Here is a 27,006-nt window from a genome sequence, read left to right on the forward strand (position 1 = left end):
TCCCAGGTGATGCCACTGATGCACTAACTCAGAGAGACCTAGGAGGAGAATGTGTTCTACAAAAGCTCCACTGGTTATGGATCTACTATGTTTCTATTTTGTCAGGTTTGAAAAATTACTGTATCCACTCAAGTACAAGCTGCGTTTTTCAGCAGATTTTTAATGCCGATTTTGTGGTCAAATTAGGTGCCTCGCTTGGGTCAGCTTCTACTCAAATATATACGGTTTATGTATCTGTAAAATGGTCATAATCTTGTTAAAATTTTATTTCCTTACTACAACTATATCTCTTTTTAATTCCTAAGATTTGTGCCTTATCTTTTTGCTTCATTGCCTATTTTGTTAGTCTACAGACATTTTCAATGAAGTTGCTTTTCTGTTAATGACCTAAATTTATTTTGGATAACTGATTTCTTTCTCTTCTTTTTGGGTTAAGTTTATTAATTTTATTCTATCATTTTTCCTACTATCCACATAGGTTCACCCTATAAATATGTCATATAAGCAGTATCTTATCACTCAGATATGAGTATTTTCTAGTCTCCGGGTGATTTTTTTGAAAGTGGATATTTAAATTTCCAAACATTTTAAGAAACTCCATTGTGTCAAAAAATGAGGGAAGACTTAATTTTCTTACTAATAAAAAAATCAGTGCTTTATATAGGAATTTCTTGGCCTATACAAGTTCCTTTCTCATTATTTTTAATTATCACTTTCTTTTTGCTAACATTTAGATACTTTTAGATGTTCATCAATACACTCAAATGGTCAATTTGCTACCAAAATTTCATGTACTTAACTTACAGGTATTTGTTTGTTCAGCAAAACCTACATCAAAGTTTTAGCCGTCCAGCTTTCTTCTTTGTTTTTAACAGTATCTTAGGGACTATTTGGTTTGTCTGTGGCCTAGTACAGCAAGGGGACACTGCTGAAGGAAAGACAAGAGGAGAGAATGTACTCAGCATTCAGTTCGGAGATGGGGACACCTGATAATGGCTGGGCAGCCAGGAAGCAGTGGAGGCCCGTGGGAAGAGGAGAGACTGGGAGTGAAGTGTCAGGGAACAGGGACAGGCAGAGAGAGAAAGGAATCTCAGAAGGCACAAAGAGCAGCAGACGGGAACTGTTTTTATCATCAAACCAATAGATTTGGTAAGATCAATAAATTGCTCTGTTGACTGTTTTTGCTGCATGTCCTAGGAGACTCCTGGCCTGGGGTTGGTTTCTGTTAATTTCTTGTTTCGAGCTGTACAAATGAACGAGAGGGCTCCATTCCTCAGGAAACCAGCTCATACAGGAAGACACTCCTTTGCATCACTGTACTGATAGGTACGACACCTGTGAGAGGTCCAGTTATGTGCAGAGATAGCAGTTACAACCTTGTCGCCCATGTTAGCTATGACTCCTCCCAGGCGATAACCTCTCCCACCCCAAAACTCAGGGTCGCTGCACCATCTGTTCACACACTGTACCATCACTGTTTCCCAGTGTAAATCCAGGGGCCATCCTTCCCTTCGTAAAAGCTCAGATAAGCATTGAAAATAAAATTAACATACACCTTTCCTACAACTTATAGCAGTATAGTTTTATAATGGTTGATACTTACATCTTATCCAAACCATACTTTCATAAATCTATACATTTTATAAAAGTTCTTGCTGCTGTTTAGCATATGCAATAAAGACTGCAGAAGGAAAATTCAAGTATTTTCCGCAGAGAAAAGCTGTAAAACTGTACTCTAACTCTGCTGGTAGCCTTAACAGCTACTATTTTTCTATCAAATGTGCATTTTACAATATTTTCTGATTATTATTTACCCTTTTAACTCCTTCAAACCCCATACCAATATTATCATATTCGACCACTATTTAAGTAGTATTGTGGATTGAATTGTGTCCTCTGAAAATATGGGCTGTAGTTCTTAATCTCTATACCTGTGGTCAAAATCCTGTTGGGAATGGGATGTCTTTGTTCTGTTCATGATACAGATTTGAGGAGTGTCTGGAGTCAATCTCTTACAAAATATTAAAAGAACAGATCAGATGGGCAGAGATGAGGGGAAACGGGTGCCCAGCACATAATACAGACTGCACAGGAGGAAAACTCAGAACAGACCAGGGAGTTCCAGAAGCAGCAGCAGCAGAGAGAAGGAAAGTCTTCACTCTGACTAGTAGCCTTCCTTCCAATTCTAGCGTCCTGAACTTTGAAAAACACATTGCTGTTTGTGAAAGCCACCCACTGGTGATATTTGGCTAGAGGAGCAGTAGAAAACGAAAACAGTGAGGTGCTACTCTGACAGCTACAGTGTGAAATGAGTTTAGAACTGGCTAACGAGTAGATGCCTTATAGTAAAGGTTCTGATTGCATGAAAAAAAACTTGGTAGAATTGTGGGTGTCAAAGGGAATTCTGGGGAGGATTCAGAGGAAAAAGTGCAAACCTACAGACAAGTCTCTGTCTTAAGAGAACCGATAAGAAGCCAGCAATAGAATGTTGCTACAAATATACTTCTGGTGAGGCTTTAAGAGAAAATGATGAACACGTGACTAGACAATCAAAGAAAGATGATGTTTTTATATACAGTGGCTAAAACCTTGTCTGAAATGGCCAGAAGAGAGGAACTTACATCTTTGGGTGGTGTTTTTTCTAAGCATTAAGAAAAAGATGGGCTTAAGAAAGAACTGGGCAAAGTGAAAGCAACACTTAAACAGCGGGGAAAATCTCTTGTACAAACTAAGAACATGTAACCTAAAATTTTCACCCATGATTTGTCTAAACAATCTTTTATTTTTAATTAAAAGATCATTTTATTGGGAACTCTTATAACTCTTATTACAATCCATACACCGATTGTGTCAAGTGAATTTGTACATATGTTGCCTTCATTCTTTCCTAGACATTTACTTTCTATTGAGCCCTTGTTATAAGCTCCTCCTTTTTTCCCCTCCCTCCCCCATATCCCATGCTCACAACTCCTTGATAAGATTATAAATTGTTACTATTTTCTTATCTCACACCAACTGCTATCTCCCTTCCAGGTTTTGTGTTGTTCTTCCCCCCTGAAGAGGGGTGTATGGTTATGTGTCAATCATTGTGATTGGTTCCTCCTTTCTCTCCCCCCACTTTCCTCTACCCTTCTGGTATCACTATTCCTACTCCAGTTCCTGAATTCCATGTGTCATGAGCCCCCATACCCTTTCTATACCTATGTACATGTTCTGATCTGGTTCAAATTAAGAATCAACACAAGGGCCATGATAGTGGGAGGTGAGGAAGCCTCAAGGAACCAGAGGAATATTGTGTGTTTCATCGGTGCTCTACTGCACTCTGGTTGACTCAACCACTCCCTGTGGACCCTCTGTGTGGGGATTGATCCATTGTCTACAGCTGGGCTTGGGATCTCTGCTCTAATCCCCCTCGTTTTCAATAATATGTTTTTGTTTGTTTGTTGTGTCTTCTATGTCCATTACCTCTATTTTTGTGGATTAATGTATTGACTTATGTACACCACTATGCTTATACCTCTATCCACTGCTTTGCTTACACAATCTTTTGTTAAAGAGATTCGGCCTAGAATAAATGGATATAACCAACTAACACAGCCAAAAATCCATCAGCTCAATATCATCAGCCTGAACTAGGCCAGGAACAAACCATCAATTGTTCTTAAGTAAATTGAAGTTGAAAAACTGTGCAAGTGCACTAGAGTCCAAATATGACCTAGAATACATCCCATTTGAATTTGGAGAACATCTCAAGAGTAGATGGAATATTAATAACATGATGAGTTATGGGAAGTTATCAATAACTGCATGCATTAAGAAAAGTATACTTTAAAAGTAAAGAAATGGTCAATATGGATGTCAGAAGCGACTCTCAAACTTGTTCTTGATCATGGAGTAACTATGGTAAATAGAAGAAATATTAATTAAAAAAATTAAACAGAAAATTTTAAGATATTAAAATGAAATGTATATAGGATTGGAGTTTTGAAAGCCAAAAAGGAAGAATACACTCAACACATCTCTAGCTGAAATGGCTGAAGAAAAAAATTGAACTCCAATTTACAACATCACAAGAAGATGGAGACAATACACAAATTGACTGTATCAAAACTAGTCAATTTTCAAATACTTCTAAAGGTAGCATAAAATCAAAGATTGATGGTAGTAAGGTTCCAGGAATTAATGGAATACCAATTGATAATGTTTCAATAAGCTGGAAGTATTTATTTATTTATGCCAAGAAATGTAGAGATCACCTACCTGGCCAACCAACTGGAAGTGATCCATATTTGTGCCCATTTATCTTAACAGTATAATTGATATCACATTCAAAGAAGTTTTACTGAAGACAGTTCAAATTTGCAAAGTACATCAACAGATAGTTTACCAGCAAGAATGCTCCTTGGAAATATGGATAGCAAGATTGCATCTCACTTACTTTGGACGGGCTATTAGGAGAGACCAGTATCAGAGAAAATGAGGAACACTCGTAACAAGATGGACTGACAGAGTGGCTGTAATAATGGCTGAACTATAATAATCGTAAGGTTGACAGGTTTGTGCAATGTCTCACTCTGCTATACATAGGGACAACAGGAGTTGAACTGACTGAAATGCACCTAGCACCACCACCACCACCACCACCCACGCCACAAGGGTACCATGCCCTTTATTTACATTATTAATGAGCTATCCAGTCCTTTTGATAAGTTACAGGTGCCACATATTTGCACAGAGAACTAGGGATATCACTGCTGATGTAGAGAATACCACAAAGATGGCTGCTTATGTTTTATTGATAATGCAAACACGTTTGACTGTGTGGATCTTAACACACTATGGATAACCCTGAGAAGAATGAGAATTCCAGATCACTTCACTGTGCTTGTGAGGAACTTGTACATGGATCAAGAGGCAGTTGTGCACACAGAACAAGGGAATACTACATGATTAAAATCAGGAAAGGTGTGCCACAGTGTTGTATCCTCTCACCATTCTTAATCTGTATGCTGGGCAAATCATTTGAGAAGCTGGATTGTAAGAAGAATGTGGCATCAGGATTATTGGAAGGCTTATTAACCACCTGTGTTGTGCAGGTGGCAATCAATACCTTGCTTGCTGAAAGTAAAGAGGACTTGAAGCACTTGCTGATGAAGATCAAGGATTGCGGCCTTCAGTGTGGATTACAAGTAAAAGAAGACCCAAATCCTCACAACTGGACCAATAGGTAACATGATGAATGGAGAAAAGGCTGAAGTTGTCAAGGATTTTGTCTTGCTTAGATTCACAACAAGTGCTCATGGAAGCAGCAGCAAGAGATCAAAAAGGCGTATTGCATTGGGTAAATCTACTGTACAAGATCTCTTTAAAGCACTGAAGAACAAAGATGTCACATTGGGGACTGTGGTGTGCCTGATCCAAACCATGGTATTCTCCATTGCCTCACTGAAAATCGACACATTTGTATTATGGTGCTGGAGAAGAATATTGAAATTTAGCAGTACCATGAACTGACAAAGGAGAAACAGATATGCAAACAGATATGGTAAAAGGAGAAACAGATATAAGAAGTAAGAACAGAGTGCTCAGTAAAGGCAAGGATGTCAAAACTTCCACTTAGATACTTTGTCAAGAAAGACCAATTCCTGGAGGACATCCTGTTTGGTACAGTAGAAGGGCAGTGCAGAAGGTCCTCAAAGAGATGGGCTGACCCAGTGGCTGTAACCATCGGCTCAGGCACAGAAACAATCGTGAGGATGGCACAGGACTGGGCAGTACTTCATTCTGCTGTGCACAGATCACTATGAGCAAGAACGGATTTGATGACCCCTAACAACACCATCTAATAATTTGGTGGGAATTACAAACAGTATGCAGTAGTCACTGCAGCACTGAAACCCTTTATTTGCTTGTGGTTTTAATCCCATTTGAGAATAAGGTGTCTTTATTGTGTTGGTGAGACATGATTGGTGTGGGTGTATTTTGAGTCAATCTGTGCAGACTAGATGAGCGTATATTGGAGAAGAGCAGTCAAGCACATGAAGACTGCACAGAGCGAAAAGCTGGAAAGAGATCTTTCTCCACAGCAAAGAAAGCTTTGCTCATACCTGTTACCCTATATTCAGATTCTAGCCTCCAAAGTGTGAAAATTCATTTCTGTTTGTTACAGCCATCATTAAGGGTGTTTCTATTACAGCAACTCAGATAACTAAGACAACAGTACTTTATTTTTGTCTTAAATTACTTTAGATTCTGGAAAGTACCTAAATGGGAAGTCAGAGGTTATAAGAAGAATCATAATAGAAAACGGGGAGCATTTATGTTTTTTTGAATAAATTAGGTCTAAGCTTTCATCTAAAAGCATGCTTCCTAAAAGATGGAGAGGGGTACAATAAAAAACGGAAAATCTACATTTCGTTTTTCCATGGAGGCTATTTTGATGTAAGTTTTATTTTAGTGAACATACCAAGACCTCTTTTAATTGTTAAGTAATTTTAAAATAAGAACTTTTAACAGGCCCTTACCTGATGGTCCTGAATCTTCCTGCCCACCACTCTGAATGTGTTGTTGCCCGTATGGTGATATATATGAACTCTGCTGAACCCAGTTGAGCCACCAGCTGGCACCCACTTCTTATTGGCATCATCATAAACCATCACAGCAGCTCTTGCCTGACAGATACTCTGTTCACTGTGAAAATAAAATGTATATATTTAAAACTTAAGATCTGAAGATTGCAGTGAGTACCTTAGATAGCCACGTAGAAAGCAGGGAAGGTAAACCTAGCAGTCAATCACTAATGGCCGCTGTTACAGTTGCTGGAAACAACAGAGAACAAGACCAAGGCTTTCTGCCTTTATAAGGAGAATCTATAATGGACAATGAGCTAAAACTTGAAGGGTAATGAGAGATCAGAGGAAGAGATCAAGAGTCACATAAATGGTTATTCCAAAATTGTGTATCTACTTCACTCTATTAAGCTTACAGGTACATATTTAAACCCACCACACCATGTTAAATTCCATATACTATTACAACGGTGAACTTGTTTTTGATTTTCCCTCTGTATTGGCAAAATATTTTTATTTTCAGTCTTGCTTCAAAGTCTGTATAATAAAGTTTTAGATGCTCTATTGCCCCCTTGAGGTACTGGGTGTGGCTACCAACAACGAAGACCTATGACCATTTCTTTGACACACACACACTATTCATCTACGTAACAGTGCTGTAGTACAAGCTCCAGACAAGATGCTTAATATCCTATACTGACTATTAGCTTAATTAAAGAACTCAACCTCATCTGATACACAAACAGTACTGAGTGGAGAGGGTCCTGACTAGCTCAGAGTGTTGCTCATACTATTTTATCTTCAAAGATTTCAAATAGTACATAAAGCAGGTTCTCGCCATATACGTCCAAAGGCAAAAAGTGATTTTCTTACTCTCCCCTTTTACTCAAGCCTCTGTTCCATCTCTCAGCACATGTAGGACAGGTAAAGGAACTTTGGGCAGGTGTTAAGTGTTTTATTCTTGTAGTCTGCCTTGATGGAAAAAGACCATTGAAGGGCTAAAGAGTTCAGCGCATCAAGCAATAAAATTTTTTTAGAACTAAAAAGGGGAGGTTTCCCTTTTCCATTAGAGCATTTTACAAAAGCTAATTTGTATTAGTTATTTATACAACACAAATATGGAAATAAGTCAAGTGGCGTCTACATTTTTATACTATTTAAATAATTTGGTAAAATATTTCTGGGAATGATAATAAGCTACAGCAAAACGACTCAGCTTAATTTCAAGAAACAAATTTACTGACTATAAATAGAAAGTCAAATAAGCAGATCTGTAAATTAATATAAAACTTTAATTTCTAGTTTTCAAAATGAAAACAATTGGACTTATAAAACATTTCCCAGGGTTCAAGAAATAACATCTATTCCAGAAGTCCCAATATCTTGTACAGTAAAGTGATAGTTAAAAGCCCATTTTATAAAACTTGGTCACTCCATGACTTGAGGTGACAAGATGGATGGGCACAGTGGCTGCAACAATGGGCCCAAACATAAGAACAACTGTGAGGATGGTACAGGACAGGGCAGTGTTTCTTTCTGCTGTACACAGGGCACCTAACAACACATCTTGGGAGTGTGTGTGTGTGTGTGTGTGTGTGTGTGTGTGTGTGTGTGTAGGGGGCATTTTAAAAGGGAAAACATATGAATACAGAATGGGAGATCAAAAACTAGTTTTGCATAAGGTATCTCAAAATTTCCCTTCATCTTTTTCTCCGCTGTTGCTGTTCAATGGGTTACTGGACACATCACCAAAATTAAAACGTGGTTAATCATCAGATGGTTTTAACTTAAACTCCAAAAACTATACTGATGGCCCTCAAGTTAATTCTGACTCATATAGGATAAGGTAGAGCTGTGCCTATGGGTTTCTGAGACGGCAACTCTTAACAAAAGTAGACAGCCTCATCTTTTCCCCATGGAGCAGCTGGTTGGTAGTTCCAAACTACTGATCTTGTGGTTAGCAGCCCAAAGCATAACCAACCCACTCTATCACCAGGGATCCTTAACTGATAAGTATAAAAACCACTTAGCCCACAATCAAGTGTCTGGTCAGGTCTCCTTGGGAAAGCTATAACCTTAGAAGCAAAAACATCTCCAAATGAACACATTCATGTAATCAAGAAAGGCCAAAGATATAAAAATTAATTTATTAGTTTTCTAATGAAAACCAAATGCCAAGACCATAATCCTGCACTTAAAAAATGTCAAGAAGTCTCAGGAGAGGCCAACAATTAAGAAAGAAAAAAAAAGAAACGTGTAAGAGCTAAGTTGTGCTACAGGAGAAGTAGTAACAGTGCCATGGATCTGTGGTGGGATGGCTAATTCCAAAACTCTGTAGTTCTAGAGAGACAGCCAGTCCTCAGAGAAGCCATGGAAAGGCCCAGCCAAGAAGGGATGGCACTGCCCACAGAGGTTCCCGGTGACAAAGGCAAATGAAGCCCTTCTGTCCCTTCTCACAGCTTCTAAGGAGATCTTCTCAACTAGGACATCAATTCCTATCTTGCGTGTGGTGCACAAAATAAGCCAATAGAACCCAGTTTGGGATTTCACAGAATTATAAACAACAAAAATAGATGGAACGATTTCAAAATTGACTGTGGTAATGATCGTATAACTCTCTTTGATATATTTGAACCACTGACGTGTGTATGATTTTACAAAGCCACACACACACACACACACCCCTGGAACTAATCAATACAGAATTGGTGGCAAATATTTTCCCTTACCAGGAAGGCCATTTAAGAAGAGGTAGGGGTAGGGGTGGGAGGCTATTTTGGCCAACTAAAAATAGGAATAAAATCTCAAGGAAAAATCGTTCAATATAATCACTTTGGCTGCTTGTACAATTCTCTATACTATCCCCACCCCCACCCCCATCTCTCTGCTCCAGTAAGAAAAACTTAAATCCAGGCCTGCTTTAAGTGGACTTAGCTACAACCACAAAAGAATTACAGCCTGTATGTTAGTGTAAATACAAACTAAAAAAGAAATTACATTCTTTCAGTTCAGACCCCAGCTATTCTGTGCAGCTCTCCTCTCCCTCTCACCTCACCTCCACATACCACACCAACACCCCCCTCCCCAATACGCACACCCCAGGAGCAGAGTCTGAGAGCACTGACTGAAAGCTTGGGGACCACATAGCTCTTTCCACTGCAAACCAGTTAGCTCCTCCTGGTCCTTTGAGTGTAACGGTTTTCTGGAAAAATTCGGGCAGCTCACCAAACCTGATAGCAACTTTAATATATACAAATGAGACACATGGGCAACATCTATTCATGTGTTATAAACTAAACTGTTCACGGGGAATGCCATTTTTAAGGACTCCAAATTTTAACTGATTCTTTCATTTAACCAATCATTCTCTCTTGTAAGCATCACATTAGACACGAGTTGCTACTATCACATCCATTTATTATTAAATACCGGATCCTTTTGAATTTATTTCATTGAGAAAATGGTTAAGAATCAGAAAAAAAAGAGGAGCTCCTACTTGCTACTATCAACCCAACAAAGCACTGTGACTGCCACGGACAAACATCAAATGAAGGCAGCCAACAGAAATATTTTCTGTAAGGCAAGAAAGCCATGTTCTCTGACAGACAGCAGAAGGAGACACACAATCGGGCAACAGCAATCACCTCCGGGTGACCAGACACTCAAGGTGAACAGGTGTGGGAAGGAGAACGGGACTATGCCCACGAGTATACAGGGGCTTCAAATGAATTTGCGGAAATGTTTCATTATCTCTTAATTCCATTTTTCTGTGAAAGTTTTTCATCTCCTTCATGTATACATGAACTTAGTAGGGCACACAGTGGGCAAAGTTATGGAAAGGTCTCAGCTATAACCAAAGAAGGAAGAAGGCACTGGGCCTTGGGGCTCGGGACCATAGTCTCGGGGCATACAGGTCAATTGGGTAACACAGTCCACAATGAAAATGTTTTATGAATCCTACTTTGGTGAGTAGTGACTGGGATTTTTAGAGCTTGTGAGCAGCTTGTGAGTAGTAAAGTGTTACTACTGCTCCTGTTCTGAGCAAAGAGTGAAGAAAACCAAAGACACTGAGAAACTGTCTGTCCAATGGACTAATTTCTAGACCACTCCAACCTAAGCTTCCAGGACCCTGAGACCAGACGAATCAGATGGTGCCCGGCTAGCACTCTTGGTTGTTGCGACAGAGACCACATTACAAAGTCCTAGGCAGAGTGGGGGAAAAATGACTCGGCCCTTTGTCACCCTGTAGGCTTGGAACTGAATTTGGAAGCCTTCCACTTCCATCCACCTCATCTCCCTCAATTTTCTGCTAAACAACAGACAGGTCTCTAAGGGGGACAGTACCCTCAGTGAGGTAAGCACTGCATAGAATAATTAACCATTTGAGATTAAAAGAGTAGCATTTGTTCGAGACCAAAGTTCAGAAGGCAGAAAGGGTTAGAAAAGAAAGAAATGAAACCAGGAAAGAGTGGATTAGATGTTATGTGTGAGGGTTGTAATCAATGACATAAAAGCAAATGTACGTGAATGGAAACCTGGCTCCCTCTATAAGCCTTCACCCAATTCACAATAAAAAGTTAAAAATAAACTATAAGAAAAAACCATCTGAGAACCAACAGCTCCAAATATGCACAAAGGAAAAATTTCTCCTTAAAGAGAGCACAGTTGTATATCACTCAACCTCTGAAAAATACTAAAGTTCTATAAAATGGGGTAAAAAGGGGCCTTTCCAATGTCATTACTAAACTCTTTATCTCTCATCTATATTCATGTGCTAACCACAAAGGCAATCCACTAAAATAACATCCAGAATCACCAAAAATGTTAACATGATTAGGAAACCTAAAGTAAGATCTCATGTTTTAGAAAACATTCCAACAACTGTTGGAGCATACTACCCAGAATAAAACTTTCTTGAAATTGGGAGAAATAACTAAGCAATATGCAGACACGGATCAGAGATATTGTGAGTTTGGTTCCAGACCACTGAAAAAAAGCACATCACAATAAAATGAGTCACATACGTTTTCTGGTCTCCCAGTACATATAAAAATTCACATTTACACCATTGTTGTTGCTGTTGTTAGGTGTCATTGAGCCAGTTCTAATTACGTATGTTCTAAAGCATACTGTATGTACAACAGAACAAAACATCACCGGTCCTGCACCATCCTCACAATTATTTTTGTGTTTGAACCCATTGTTGTAGCTACTGTGTCAATCTGTCTTGTTGAGGGCCATCCTCTTTTTCGTTGCCCCTCCACTTTATCAAGCACGATGTCATTTTCCAGGGACTGGTCTTTCTATAAATATACAACTGCATTATGAAAAAGGCTGAACTATTATGAAATTACCAAAATGTGACTCAGTCATGAAATGAGCATGCGTTTTGGGGACAACGACACTGCTACATTTGTTCAATGTAGGGTGAACAAAACCTGGAACTTGGGGTTTTGTTTTTATATCTGCAAATTACAACCACACAAGGTATGCCTGTATAGGAAAGCACTTCAGTGGCGATGATTCAAACTCACAGTAATTCAACAGGACCAAGCACAGCTATTCTATAAGTTTCCTGACACTTCTAAGTCTTGTACAGGAGCAGACCACCTTCTCTTTCTCCATTAGAGCAGCTCACTCCCTCACAGCTGACTCCCAGTGACCCTCTAGGGTTGTGTGGAACGTCCCCCTGTGGATTTCCGAGACTCTAACTCTTTGTTGGACCAAGAGGACCTCGTCTTGGTCCCTTGGGGTGGTTGGTGGGTTCAAACTCCTGGCCTTCCAGGTTTACAGTCAAGTACTTTTGCCACGTCATCAGGAGGACTTCTACTGGAATGGATTTATAAGAGTTTGAGTAACTATTGTGGAGTTAATTGTGACTGTTGGTGGGTGAAGTGAAAGATGTAGTCACGCAGGGCAGGAAGTAGGAGATAAAATAAGCTTGTAATAGTAAGAATGTTTTGGATCGAAACCTGCCTCAAGTGCACAGCTCTAGTTGAGCACGCACTAAAGGACACCTGGCCTACTGCTAAGACACCAGATGTCAGGTTCTCACACGCTCCTGTAAAACTAACAAAAACAAGGCAAGCATTACTTTAAAAAAAATGCCTTGAGACTCTACGATAAATATTTTCAGAACCTATGTTCCAAAGCATTATATTACTACAGGCAGAAAAATCCCAAGAAAAGGATTGGATTCAATGAGGGGAAAAAAAGTGTATGTACACACACACACACACACACACACACACACACACACAAAGACCCCAAATCTCTTGGCTTACATTATGAAAGACCTAAAACCCAAAGACATTAAGTGATATAAGGTAATTCGTTACTGAGGCAGAAATGCAATGCTAATGAAACTGAAAATAAACACTAATGTTTACAGCTTACTGTGTGCTTTACCCTTATTAATTCATTTATCTCTTCAGCAGCTTGTTTGGTACTCACTGTCATTATCCCACAGAGTCACGGAGAGTTTGGGTTTGTCACCTTGTTTGAGTTTTCTTTGTTTTAGCTTTGTTTGGTTAACATTCCCCAGTTTAAAGATGGGAAATTGGGAACCCAAGAAGTAATTTGACCAAAAAAGAAATACAAGGAAAGGCCAAAAAACAGGGTTCAAACTAGCAAGGAAGCTAGAGCATCTGGACTTGTGAGTTTCATTTTAATGAGAGTTAGATTCTACCAAACTACCAATTGTATGACTACTCATTGCCATCCATCAAGTTGATGGTACCTCATAGAGACCCACAGGGAAGGGAAAAGCTGCCCCTGTGGGTTTCTGACACGAACCTTGCCCTGTCCTGCTCCCCTCGAGTAGCTGGTGCTTTCAAACTACTGAAACCACCAACAGCAGCCCAACAAGTAACCACTACGTCACCAGGGCTCCTCTCAATTATATTAGTTCCACAAAATCACTTCCTAATAGGTTTCTTTACCTCCATAATGTGTTTCATCTTATATTTAATTTGAAGCTAAGAGAAGGGTTGGGGAAGAAGGGCTGAGATCATTGATGTTAGTGTTTTATAAAACAAGAGGGTTTTTTGGAGAGACCACTATTGAATATGTTAACAATGGATAACAAAAACATGTCTAAAAAATAAATAAATAAAGCATGTCTAGAATATAAAAATGTAAGGCAGTAGTAAAAAAATTATTCAAAAAAGTAATACTCCAGGGCAAGTGTCCTTCAAATGAAATCTCAACTTTCTTCAAAAAATGCGAGAGATAAAAATCTGTCAGAAATATTTTAGGCAAACTATAGTTATACATACATAAAAATATAAAAAACAATATGGCTTTTGAAACAAGTCATAAAATTGCATACCTAAGCTCAAGCCCACTGCTATTAAGTCCATTCTGGTTCATAGCAACCCTATATGCGATTTCCAACACTTTATTTTTATATGAGCAGATAGCTTCCTGTCTTCCTCAGACTAGCTGGTAGGTTTCAACTGCCCAACGTGTGGTTAGTAGACCAATCACTAATCCAAAGAACCACCAAAGCATCATAAAGTAGAAGAGTAACCACCAATCCATTATATCTCTGACTTTGTAACTATCCAATGGATGGGTATAATGTTACAAGGGATATATATACTTTAAAATATTATTAGCCCATTTAAACAATATGACCCCTTTTTCCAAAAAGGACGTAATTTTAAAATATATGATACTTTCAGTCAATTTCATCAGAATCGGTACTGGCTAAATTATATCTTAATAATATGTATATTTTATCTTAAAAGTTTCAACCTAAGATTATAGGGGGGAGGGGCAAAGGACCTTGAATAAATCAAAACAAAATGAGTTTTTGCTTATGGATACAGGATCAACTACAATATGTTATATATTAATTTCTTACCAGCTAGATAGGGACATGCGGAACCATGTACTATTTTTATACTAGGTGAGTGCCTAACAATAGGAGTGCATTGAATCTCTGTTTAATCAAGTGCTTAGTGTAGGCCAGAATGATTATTTTAAGAGTACAGTATAAGAAACCTTCAGTTTATGGCCAAGGGTAAATTGCCAGAACTCTCACTTCTAAAACAATGTGGCTATTTTACTGTCAGTTTTCCCTAAAATTAGAATAGCCTCTCTTACAACCTGAATCCAAAATGAATGTGGAAAATATGACAGGTTGAAAGACAGTGTAATCTGGTAGGGTGCATCTATGTATTTTCAAGTCTTTTTAAAAATAACAAAACCTCCCTGTGTCTTAAATTACAATCCTGCATTAGAATTAACCTTTAAACCAATCTTTGAGAGATGTTTTATGAAAGGTTGGTCTTTCAGAGAAAAGAAAAAAAACAAAGACAAGTTTATAACTTGGTAAAATTTAATAAAGCAATGAACTATTTAGCTATCTATTATCAGTAGGGACTTCTAAATTAGGAGAAATCTCTCATGTGGGATACCAGCCCCCACAATTGAATAGGGCCATGGGACGGTTGTGTAAATTGAGGAGTAAAATTAAAGAGACATCAGACAAGATAAGGCATGTAAGGGCTCACCTCTGGGACCAACCATGACTTCAGGAGCCAGGTCTGCACAGAGAGAATATATATCCAACCAAGGGTTATATAGTTGGTGTGTGGGGGTGGGGTTGCATGCAAGTCCTCCTAATTGCAGGTAATCACTTATGTAATAGTGTCTGTACCCTACTCCTAAAGGCGCCTGAGTACATTGGAGGAGTAACCTAACACCAGTGCCCAGGGCAGGTAAGGGGGCGTGGCTGTCTTCAGAGTCTAGAGAGCAATAGGACTTGTCTGCTCCTACAGTTACACAGCAATCAGCCACATGCTTGAAATAGGTAAGCTTAACGCAGCATTATTAAGGGAGGATATAGTGGAGGACAATATTAATTATGAGAATATGACTGGGACTCACCTCCAACTCACAAGGATAAAGGCCTCCCTCCACCCCAGAAACCCAGTGTGGCAGGCTACTTTATATATGAGAATAAGGAATTCATCCATATGCACTGTCCCCATTCTCTGCTTCCCACATCTGCTGAGCTTTCTTTTACTAAAAATTAAACTAAGGACGATTTATTCCCATTTATACCTGTGGTTCCCAATGAGCCCTCAATTGCTGTTGGGGTGCCATCCAGTTGAATTTCAACTCAGCAATCCCATATGACAGAGTAGATCTGCCCCATTGGATTTTCAAGGCTATAATCTTAGAAAGATCTGAAGATCCACCAGGGCTCAAATGATCTCTACTCTACTGATCCTCACACCTTTGTGAAATCCTCACCCCACACCCTGGCCTGGTGTGTGAGCCAGGCCTAGTGACTTGCTTCTATCAGAGAAAGGCAAAAGATATAGAATGTTAATTTCAGGATTAATTTATAAAGACTCTGGTTTCCATCTTGCTTGCTGGCTTGTAGAAAACCCCCAACAAAGCAATCTACCAACCATGTACTTAAGCAACCGTTACCTCAGATTTCATATACCCTGTAGCTTTAAGAGAAGCTCTGGTGGATTAGTGGTTATGAGTTGGGCTGCTAACCTCGAGGCTGGCAGTTTGAAATCACCTACCACTCTCTGGGGAAAAGATGAGGCTTTCTACTCCTGTAAAGCGTTATAATCTTGGAAACCTACAGGGGCCGTTCTACCCTGTCCTATAGAGTTGCCATGAGTCAGAATCATCTCAATGGCGATGAGTCTGATTTTTGATAGGACTGAACGCATATATAAGGTGTGTAGAGGTCCATCTCACCATCAATCATTGCTAAACTGGACCTGCAATTTCCAATTCATCCACCCACCACCCGCAGCCACTGAGTTGATTCCAACTCACAGGGACACCATAACAGAGTAGAACTGTTCCCTGGGGTTTCCAAGGCTGTAAGTCCTTACAGGTACAGACAATCTCACATTTCTCCCTCGGAGTACACAGTGGGTTCAAACTGCTGACCACCACGCCCCCACAGTTCTTTCCCAATGCACCAGAGCAAACATAAACCTTCAATTAATAGCAAGACAATGGTGAATGCATTTACATCTAAAAATGGTCACAGAAAGAAAAAATATATAGAAACACTTCACTTGGCCACACAGATCATAGTTAAGCCCTCCCATTAACAAACTTCCTCAAAGCAAACAAATAGAAACCATTTCATCTCTAGATAACTATTTCATCTTCCAAGGTTTTTGCTTCACTTTATTTTTATCAGGCAGCAAAGCAACCCCAATAGCTTCCAAGCACTGCTCAGTTAAAAATACTGAGTTTGGCTAATTTTAGCTATAAAGACATAAGACAGGCCAGGTTAGGACAAATTGGGAAGTGGAAACCAGTGAGGGGGTGGACGAGAGGGGACATCATTTTCTTTACATTCTTACTTTTCAAGATTATTAATTTTCTAAATTAAAATTAATTAAACACATGTAAAAGGTAAAAGACAGGTGCCGTATAAGAGCAAGAAAGAAAAACTGAAGCAAGGTATTGTAGGCTCTCAAAACCCTTTTCTGGAAAATTATGCTTAAAACAGACGAACTAACTAAACAGAAGGGCTCACTTTTGCCCAAGTAATATAGTGAAGTAAGCATCTTCCAGAATGGTCCTCCCATAGATACACCAATAAACTCTGGACTAAACAGATCAAACAAGACAACATCAGAGACTGGAAAGGAGTCATCTCAGCAGAGAAATTTAAAAGAAAAAAACCTGAAGACATGATTATGTAAAAATACTGTCTAAAGTTTAAAATTCTGTGGATTGTCTTAATCTCAGAGTGGAGATAGGAAGTAGGCGAGAACTGGTGAACTACATGACACATCTACTGAAATTATCCAATCTGAAGATGCACGGGGAAAACAGATCAAAAGATGAATGAATGGTCAATGAACTCCAAGATTTGTGGGACACTAAAAAAGCTAATGTACAAGTAGAAAGAGGACTGAAGGGTGGGACACAAAGCATGATCAATAGGTAGCAATAGTAGGTTTATTGTGCCAACCTGGCCAATGAACACATGTGACATTAATTCATTATTTTCTTGTCTCTTGCTCTTTGATGACTGCCAGTGGTTGGTTTGCCTTAGCTGGTTCTCTGCCTCAACTTGCAAACTACACTACCTTTGGTACACCTAACACATGGACTGTGTTGCTGTAGTTGAGGTTCTTTCAAGACCTGCTTCACCATGCTACTGAAGTATACATCACTTGAGCTGGGGAATGCGGGACCCGGTCATCTGGCTGACTGTTGGTGACCTGTAATGCTGTTTGCTGCCTATGGTCAGATAGCCAGAATTGCTCTACAGAGGACTCATCTGTCTGCTTCCTTGACTTGGCTTCCAGCCGCCCTCAAGACTTGAAAGACTACCTTACCTCTTTACTAGCTGTCACACGGAAGTGAGTTGCACTGAACCATTTGTACTGTTCTGTAGACTAATTAGCTGTTTACTTCCTATATTGTATAGTCATAAGTATCCTGGTTTTGTTTTCTCTAGAGCACCCTAACATACTACATACAAAAAGAAACATTACATACAGGAAAGCAACACTTTGAATGATCAAAGAGTGCTTCTTATTCTTTCTACATTAGTTAATTAAGTGATGAAACGCTAAGGATATAAACCCTAAAAAAATGACTAAGGGAAAAATAATAGAAAGAGGTAAAGACAAAAAGCCAATAGGACCTGTAATCCAGATGTTGTTGAGGTGACTCAAGATTCATGGTGAGACAAATTAAAATGGAATTCAAAAACATTTATATTCAATGTATCCAAAATAAGAGAGGGAAAGAAGTAAAATTCTAAATATGAAGAGAAACCAAGGATATCAATAAAAATATGAAACATGAATGACAAAACACTGATTAAAAGTAGAGGTTTTGATAATCAGTTTGTTTTTTAAGTTCCAATTACATGCTGTCTATAAGATTTAAACTTTAAATATAGGGACACGGGTTAAAAGTAAATGTACCCTGTGGGATGTGAAAAAAATTACTTTAATCAAAAGAATTTGGTCTTTGTCCATATTTTAGGATCTTTAGTGACTGTACTCAGTTATGCTAATGAGTTGGCTGAATAAGTAGGGCTCAGAAGACGAATCAACCAGCCTCAAGAAAGAGTTCTACCTCATGGGCAAATGATTCAAGGATGCATGCTTATTCAATGAAGCGCTGATAAAAACTGCGGACACTGAAATGAAGGTGAACACCTGGTTGTGAGAGCTATCAATGAATAGGAAGGTGACGTGTCTCTGAGGTATCAGGAACTTTCACAGGCCCTGTTCTATATTATCTTCATTTGCATCCTTTTTGCTCCTTCTCCTCGACAGTAGACAAAACAAAGTACATAGAAGATGCAAACAATACTATTATCCAGTTTGACTTCATTGCTATTCAAGTCACTATACCCAACAACTGAAGACTATGCATTCTTTCCAAGTCCACAAAGTGTGATCAATTTAAAACTCTCAAAACCAAACTCACTGCTATCAAGTCCATTTTGACTCACAGGACCCTACAGGGCAAGGTAGAGAACTGCCCCTGTAGGTTTCCAAGAGTGTAACTATGTATGGGAGTACAGTGCCTCCTCTTTCTCCCATAGAACTGGTCTCAAAACACTGATCTTTCTGTTAGCGGTCCAATGCGTAACTACTAGGCCACCGGGTTCCTTAGTATGATCAATAATCCTCAATAAGTGTTTTTAAAGTGAAAACCTTATAAATTGTGTACAGAGTTGTACTGTTTACTTCTAGCCACCTTACTGACCACTGTTGGAGTTACCACACAATATGGCTTTACACAACAAAGTGTGAGTGTGTGTTTCTCCCAGTATTGATGCTCCCATGTCTAAATAAAGCTATTAGTAAAACTGAAAGAAAATAGAATTTTTCCATGAACTTTCTGAATGCCCCTCTCATTTGAGAGAAATCAGTGTATTATTTAAAATGAAATCATAAAAAGGGCAAATCAGAGGATTCATGAATTAGTAGAAATTTCTAAGCACTGTTTAAAGCCGTGTTTAGCTCCTAAAGGGCAACCACCAGATCTTGAACTATTTACAGCCTTTTCTCTCTTTTTTTGTAGTTGGTTTTTGTTGTTTTGTTTTCTTTTGCTGTTTTGTTTTTTGTGCATATTATTATCTCTGCAGGTCTATCTAGATAAGATAGGCAGAATAAACAATCTGGAGGAGAAAACAATGGGACTGACAGTTCCAGGGGGACTAAGAGAGGAGGTGGGGGAAAATGAAGTGGGGTTAACAAACCCAGGGACAAGAGAACAAGTGATCTAAAATCGATGGTGAAGGGGGTGTAGGAGGCCTGGTAGGGTTTGATCAAGGGACTTATAACTGATAGGAATTACTGAAACCCAAATGAAGGTTGAACAAGAGGAAAGTAAAAGGAAGTAGAGGAAAGAACTAGGAGGCAAAGGGCATTTATAGAGGTCTAAATATATAGGCATGTACATATGTAACTATATTTATATAGGATGATGGGGAAATAGCTCTAGGTGTATGTATTTATAGTTTTACTATTAAGGTAGCAGATGGATATCGGACCTTCACTCAAGTACTCCCTCAATGCAAGAACACTTTGTTCTATTAACCTGGCACTCTGTGATGTTCACCTTCCCCACACCATCACTGAAGACAAAGTGGGTGCATAAGCAAATGTGGTGAAGAAAGCTGATGATGCCTGGCTATCAAAAGATTAAGTGCCTGGGGTCTTAAAAGCTTGAAGATAAACAAGCAGCTATTTAGCTGAGAAGCAACAAAGCCCACATGGAAGAAGCATACCAGCCTATGTGATCACGAGGTGTCAATAGGATCAGGCATCAAAGAACAAAAAATCCTATCATTGTGAATGAGGACGGAGTGTGGAGTGGAGACCCAAAGCCCAGCTGTAAGCAACTGGACATCCCCTTACATAAGGGTTGCAGGGAGGAGACAAGTCAGTCAGGGTGCAGTGTAGCACTGGCGAAACAACTTTTCTCTAGTTCTTGAATGCTTCCTTCTGCCCACTATCATGATCCCAATTCTACCTTACAAATCCAGCTAGACCAGAGGATGTACACAGGTACAGATAGGAACTGGAAACAGAATCCAGGACAGATAAAACCCTCAGGACCAATAATGAGAGTAGCAATACCAGGAAGGTAAGGGAAAGGTGTTGGGGGGGGGGGGGGAGGGAACTGATCATAATGATCTACATATAACTCCCTCCCTGGGGGACAGATAACAGAAAAGTGGGTGAAGGAAGACATCGGACAGTGTAAGACATGAAAAATAGTAATTTATAAATTATCAAGGGTTTGTGAGGGAAGGGAAAAATGAGGAGCTGATATCAAGGGCTGAAGTAGAAAGAAAATGTTTTGAGAATGATGATGGCAGCAAATGTACACATGTGCTTGACACAATGGATGGATGGATAGATTTTGATAAAAGCTGTATGAGCCCCCAATAAAATGCTTCTACTAAATAAATAAAAGTGTTTAGTAAGAAATTTATAGTTGCAAGTAGTTATACCAGGGGGATTTTAAAAGTTTGTGGGAAATTGAAGCGGAAAGAAAATGGAGTTTTCCCATGAACTTTTGGAATTTCCCTCATATTAGGAAAGAAATAAAGCCAATTATATTTTTCAAACTAAAAGAGAAAACCCTACGCAAATAAAAAGAAGCACTAAAGAGCCTTGGTGGCGTAGTGGTTACACATTGGACTGCTCACAACAAGGCCAGCAGTTTGAAACCACCAGTTGCTCTTTGGGAGAATGAGGAGACTTTCTCCTCCCAGAGTTAAGAGTTTCAGAAACCTATAGAGGCAGTTCTACCCTGAATCAGGTCAATGATACTAAGATCGACAGCAGTGGAAATCCAAAATCTATTTGCAGGGTCCCCACATGGATGAAGCCTCTAACGAACCCCCTCTTAGGATAGTCCAGGGATGTGAGCAGCCTTGCTGTCACACGGAACTCTCACTGGCATCAAGTCAATGCTGACTCAGTGATTCCAAAGGACAGGACAGAACTGTCCTCTAAGTTTCTGAGACTGTCATTGTTAATAGGCGTAGAAAGCCCCATCTTTCTCCTGTGGAGCGGCTGATGGTTTCAAACTGCTGGCCTTTGGATTGTAGCCCAAGTATAAGCCCTAGGCCAGTCAATTATGGTAGCTGCAGTTAGGTTAAAATATGTAATATCTAATCATTTAATTTCCCTTTGGACCCATTTTAAATTTGTTCCTATTTTTAGTATTTGCTTTCTTTTCTATTAAGATTTTTGTTATTTTGACATTGTTTCTAGGGTTTGCCTCTTGTTTTTGTTTTCTATGTTTTTCAGTATATGAAACCCAGGGTGTATAAATCTATAGAGGCAGTGACTGGATTAATTACCTAGGAGGATGGCCACAAATTTATCAAACTAAATGAAATGGGGAAAACACCTTGAAAAATAAACTAGCAAGTGAATATTTGAATAATTATGTTTAAAAATATATAGAGTTTCCCAAAAAGAAATCTCCAGGCCCCGCTCAACTGTTATTGAACATTCAAGGAAAAAATACAATTTTCATACAAATTTTAAAATCTACTTCCTTTTTAAAAAAAGTCTTCTGGGATTTTGATTGGAATTGCATTCAATCCAATGGTTAATCTGGATGAGACCTGACAGAATTTTAAACAAACTCTCAGAAAAATAAAGGAAAGACCATTTCTAGCTTACTTTATAAGGTTAGCATGACTCTGATATAAAAAAAACCCAAAACAACGAATTACAAATAAAGACCATTTAAACCAATATCCCTCAATAATATAGGCCCTTAATAAAATATTATCAAATCAGAGGGCATCTACTAAAAACTCTACAACTAACATCAGACTTATCAAATATGGTGTGCTATTTCCCGTTAAAATCAAGAGGAAGGTAAGGAAGACTATGTTTACCGCTTCTGCTCATCATTATATTGGCAGTCCTAGCCTTCACACTAAAACAGAAAAATAATAGAAAGATTGGAATGGAATAAACCCATCTCTTGTACAGAATATTTCAAGACTTATTATAAAGTTTCCCGAAACCACCCACTGCCATTGAGGTGATTTCGGCTCACAGCAACCATCTACCCTGCTTCATCTGTTCTGTTCGCTGTACATAGGTTTACCATTTGTGGGAGCTGACTTGGTGGCGCCTAACAATAGAACAACAACAATGCTTAGCATAGTGTTCATTATGGATTCTCATTTTTGACAACTTCCAGTTTTCCTAGAGATATGTTTTATGCACTCCATGTCTGATTATTAATGTATATTTACAGCTGTCTCTTCTCATTTTGAGTCATGTATTTTCATTTTGAACCCTCATTAATGATATACATACCAAAATACTTAATAACCAATAACTGCAATTTACTTTTATGAAATGCGCACACATATCTACAAAAGAATAAAAGTTCAATAGAATGGTAGGTAACTATGCTGTTTAAACAAGGATAGTAGAATATTAATGACAGACTCTAAACTCTGGGAATGCAGGCAGTCACTGTACAATCCTTTCAATGGTTTTGTTTGTTGTTTTGGTTTTGCTTCTTTTCCCCCCAAAGTAAAATTCTGAGAGAAAAACTAATTACACATTCATTCCTGTGCAGCCTTATCCAAAAAGCATATAATTATGGAGTCTTCAAAACCATAACAATAATGTAATACAGTACAGTTTTGTCTTCATTAAAAAAAGACTGGCAAAAAAGATGTTATATTCATTCAAATGAGAATTCTAAAAAATTAATTGAATGGGTTATAGAAATAATATGAAGATGAAAATAACCAAAGCTGAGTCGACAATATGGTTCTAAATCCTCTATTTTTTTCATTCTGTTTCTTACACACACCACCTCCATGACCAAGGCTTAATTAAATTAAACAGAGTCCCATGGTCACAGTCTCCACGAACACCTATTAAGAGCCAAACGGCTTTTACAACCCATACTTCTCTCTTAAGTTCTAAACCCACAAAGACAACTGCCTAATGTGTATTTCTACCTAGACATCACATATTTGCATCACAACTCACTCACTCTCTTCCCTCTCCCTGTCTGCTCCTTCCTCCTATTTCCCACCCAGAGTGAAGGGTAGCAGTAACTCTATCATCCGGCCTCCACAAAAAACCTTTGTGCACACTAGGATACCTCCCCTGTCCTCCTCACATTGGTCACCCAGTCCTGTCAATTTCAACAACCAAGAGTTGCCACTAATCCCTCTTCTGTCCCACGGCCACGGCCTCACTGCAATTGTTTCTTCCCTGGACCACTCTAGGTCTCCTGGCTAGCATTTCCTATCTCCAGCCGTTAGGAGAAGGCCACCAGCACTTTCTGAACAAGACAAACATCTTTAACATTGCCTGGAACCAAGTCTGATTACTTCTACATAGGCAAGTCTGTTAAAATATAGTATAATTCAGACTTTAGCAAAATGGATTTACATTTCTGGTTTTACTAATCACACTTTCAGATCAGCTTTTATCACATTACCACATCACTCTTGTATTCAAGATTTTATGACAATAGTGACCTTTGATTGTTTCAGAGCTGTTATTACGCTATATATGACACCGCACATTCTCAAAAGCACTGACAAAGGGATTATATTTCTTACCTTGTATGACCTGTCATTTATTGAGGCTTTAAATTTTCTGATATTTTCCCCCACCAGTAGATTCTACAGTACAGAGAGATGCACTAGACCAGTGGGGAACGTCAAGGCGATCTTGAGCTGCCAGTCTACTCATTTGCTAGCATGTGGCCTTGGAAGGTTATCAGCCTCTCTAAGCCTCAGTTTCCTATTTCTAATAGAATACACCTACATCTCATGAGCTGCAGTGGGAATAAGGCCATGTACAGAAAACTTATACTACCTGGCACACAGCAGGTGCTCAATAAATGTTAGCCATATTACTATTAGATTAACAACAGTATTTTGGTAAAAGAGGAAAGCAAATAATAAAAAGATCTGAAGTGCTGAAGAACAAACCTTAAGACCCACAGCACGTATTTCTCCTACAAGTGAGAGAACATACAAATATAATGTTTAGGTACGTTGGATGCTCAAGACAATTGGGGATTCTTGTGCTTAGATTGAAGAAAGCTTGGTTTTCCTATTATTGTAAAGAAACCCTTACTTTAAAAAAAACTGTTTCTTGGACAACCACAGTTCCAGGCAGATATTTATATAGTTTGGCAAAGATACTCAACATCCACCAACTGCCAACTCCTGCTCAAAACTACTTTATAAAATTATGACATTCTGCCCTGAGAAGTCTGTCCATGACAGCTGAGAAAGCACGTTCCTCTCGTCTTCCTCCTCAGAGTTCCTCCACAAAGAACAGGAATCCAGCCCTAACCCTCAGAGATCACCCTTGGTGCATGACACGTAGTAAGTAGGTCTTCAACACACAAACCCTGAAGAAATTGTAGGAGCCCTGAAGAGACTACAGCAAACAAACTTATTAATAAGTCACAGTCCACTCCATTAGAAGCTGTTTAACATAATGTTCTCCCAAGAGATCTTACAGTAAAACCGACTCTCCAAGTCATTGAGACATTTGTCATACGGTCAGCATACCACAGCGATAGAAGTACCCCAACATGAGAAAATTTAAGTATCAGAGGGTGTTAGCAATGCTCTAGGAGGAAGCCTGAATGTGTAAATGAATACCAGAACTTTCCAGAGGACCAGACAATTTGTCCTTAACACAGCAGTTCTTTCTCAATATTCAAAAAATCATTTATTCACTTTTATCCATTATCTATAATCATCTCTCCATAGGAGGCACAGTAATGTACTGAGCAGCCATGAGCCACCTCATTAGAAAAAAGATGAGGCTTTCTACTCCCGTAAAGGGTTCACAGTCTTAAAAACTCAGAGGGGCAGTTCTACCTTTTCCTAGCAGTTCACTATGAGTTCTAATTTTCTCAACGGCGGTAGAATTTGTTTGTTTTTTTATTATCTCCAAATCTTCCATTACTGTGCTCTGATCAACATTTACACATTTCCAGCAAGCTGATTACAACTCGTGGCAACCCTATATAGGGTTTTCCAAAACTAGACACCTTTATGGCAACAAATAACCACATCCTCTGTCTCCCAAGAAGCGGCGAGTTTGAACCTCCAACCTTGGGATTAGCTGTGCACCTGCTGACCAAAGATGGATCAGCCTCCCTGGAAACTTCAAGCACCATCATTTTCTAAAAAGGGCCCTGGTGACATGAGTTCTAATTTGGGCTGCTGACTACAACCTAAGGCTTCCTATACCTGTCAAGAGTTTACGGTCTCAGAAACCAACAGAGGCTGTTCTGCTCCATCCTATGAGGTCAGTATGAGTTGAAATTCACTCGCTGCCAGTGAGTTGAGTAAGTGTTGAACTAACCGAAAGGTCGGTGGATGGTTTAAAAACCACCAATTGCTCCCATGGAGAGGGAGAAAAATTAGCCTATTTACTCCCCATAAATATTTACGGCCTCAGAAACCTTTATTGGGGTTGCTCTGAGTCCAAATTCACTCAATGGTAGTAGTTTGGTTTTGTTTTTATCTTTATTTACAACGAATCAAGCGTGGAGGTTACATGTTGGCTGCTAACCACAGGGTTAGTAGTTCAAACACACCAGCTGCTCTGTGGGGAAATGGTGAGGCTTTCTGCTCCATAAACATTTACAGCCTCAGAAATCCACAGGGGCAGCTCTATTCTGACCTACAGGATCCCTATGGGTCAGAATTGACTCAATGGCAATGAGTTAGCTTGTTTTGGGTTATGAACCAAACACGGTGCTAATGGCAGAGTTTGAGCCAAAAACAAGACAAGACACAGAATATCCCCTGCGCTTATGGAATTTTTTTCTTCTGAAACGGGTAACGGGAGAGAGGGGGAGCATATAACAAGGTCGGTCAAAAAATTTTGCTGCTGAGGCTCCAGTTCACACATGAAAACATTTATTCCAAATAAAGCCTGCTTAAACATGTCTGTGTTCTCTTGGCAATAATCTGGTCTTCATTTAACTACGATGCCCTCAAAAAGCAAACAGATACTTTTTGGGGCATCAGGAAAAGAAAATGATCTTGAAGTCAGGGCTAATATCAAATTTTAAACAATACTCAAACGGACATTTTCCCTAATCACTGAACCTTTGCAGCAAACTTATGGGACTGCTGCCCAAATTGAGTTTTAGCTGGGTAAAGCATTTTAAGGAATGTTGGGAATACCTCAAATAAGACTTCAACAAAGAAGAAACTGACTAAAGTCTAGAAACTGGTGGAGGAAGATGGTAGAGTCACCACTGAATGATAGCTACTGAAGTTGGGGTTTCAATTTTAAGGCGCATCTGGGCCTCAGCAAGCCAAAGTGATAAGCCAAAAGAGCTGATCGTTCCATCCATCTTTTACGGAAGTATCAAAGCTAATGAAGACAATTTTATGGAATGAATCATAACCGGAGATGTTCTATCA

General features: G+C 39.1%; 1 protein-coding gene across 12 annotated transcripts in view; it reads right to left on the reverse strand.

The window, feature by feature from the left end:
- The window catches only part of ENAH (ENAH actin regulator), a 174,359-nt gene that overhangs the window by 79,227 nt on the left and 68,126 nt on the right, over positions 1-27,006 (reverse strand). For all 12 annotated transcript variants that reach the window (XM_075530854.1, XM_075530847.1, XM_075530839.1 and 9 more), the window contains exon 2: positions 6,525-6,690. In XM_075530854.1, coding sequence (XP_075386969.1) covers positions 6,525-6,690 — 166 coding nt within the window. The remainder of the gene's footprint in view (positions 1-6,524; positions 6,691-27,006) is intronic.

The sequence above is a fragment of the Tenrec ecaudatus genome, chromosome 1 (assembly GCF_050624435.1).
Source record: "Tenrec ecaudatus isolate mTenEca1 chromosome 1, mTenEca1.hap1, whole genome shotgun sequence".
Lineage (NCBI taxonomy): Eukaryota > Metazoa > Chordata > Mammalia > Afrosoricida > Tenrecidae > Tenrec > Tenrec ecaudatus.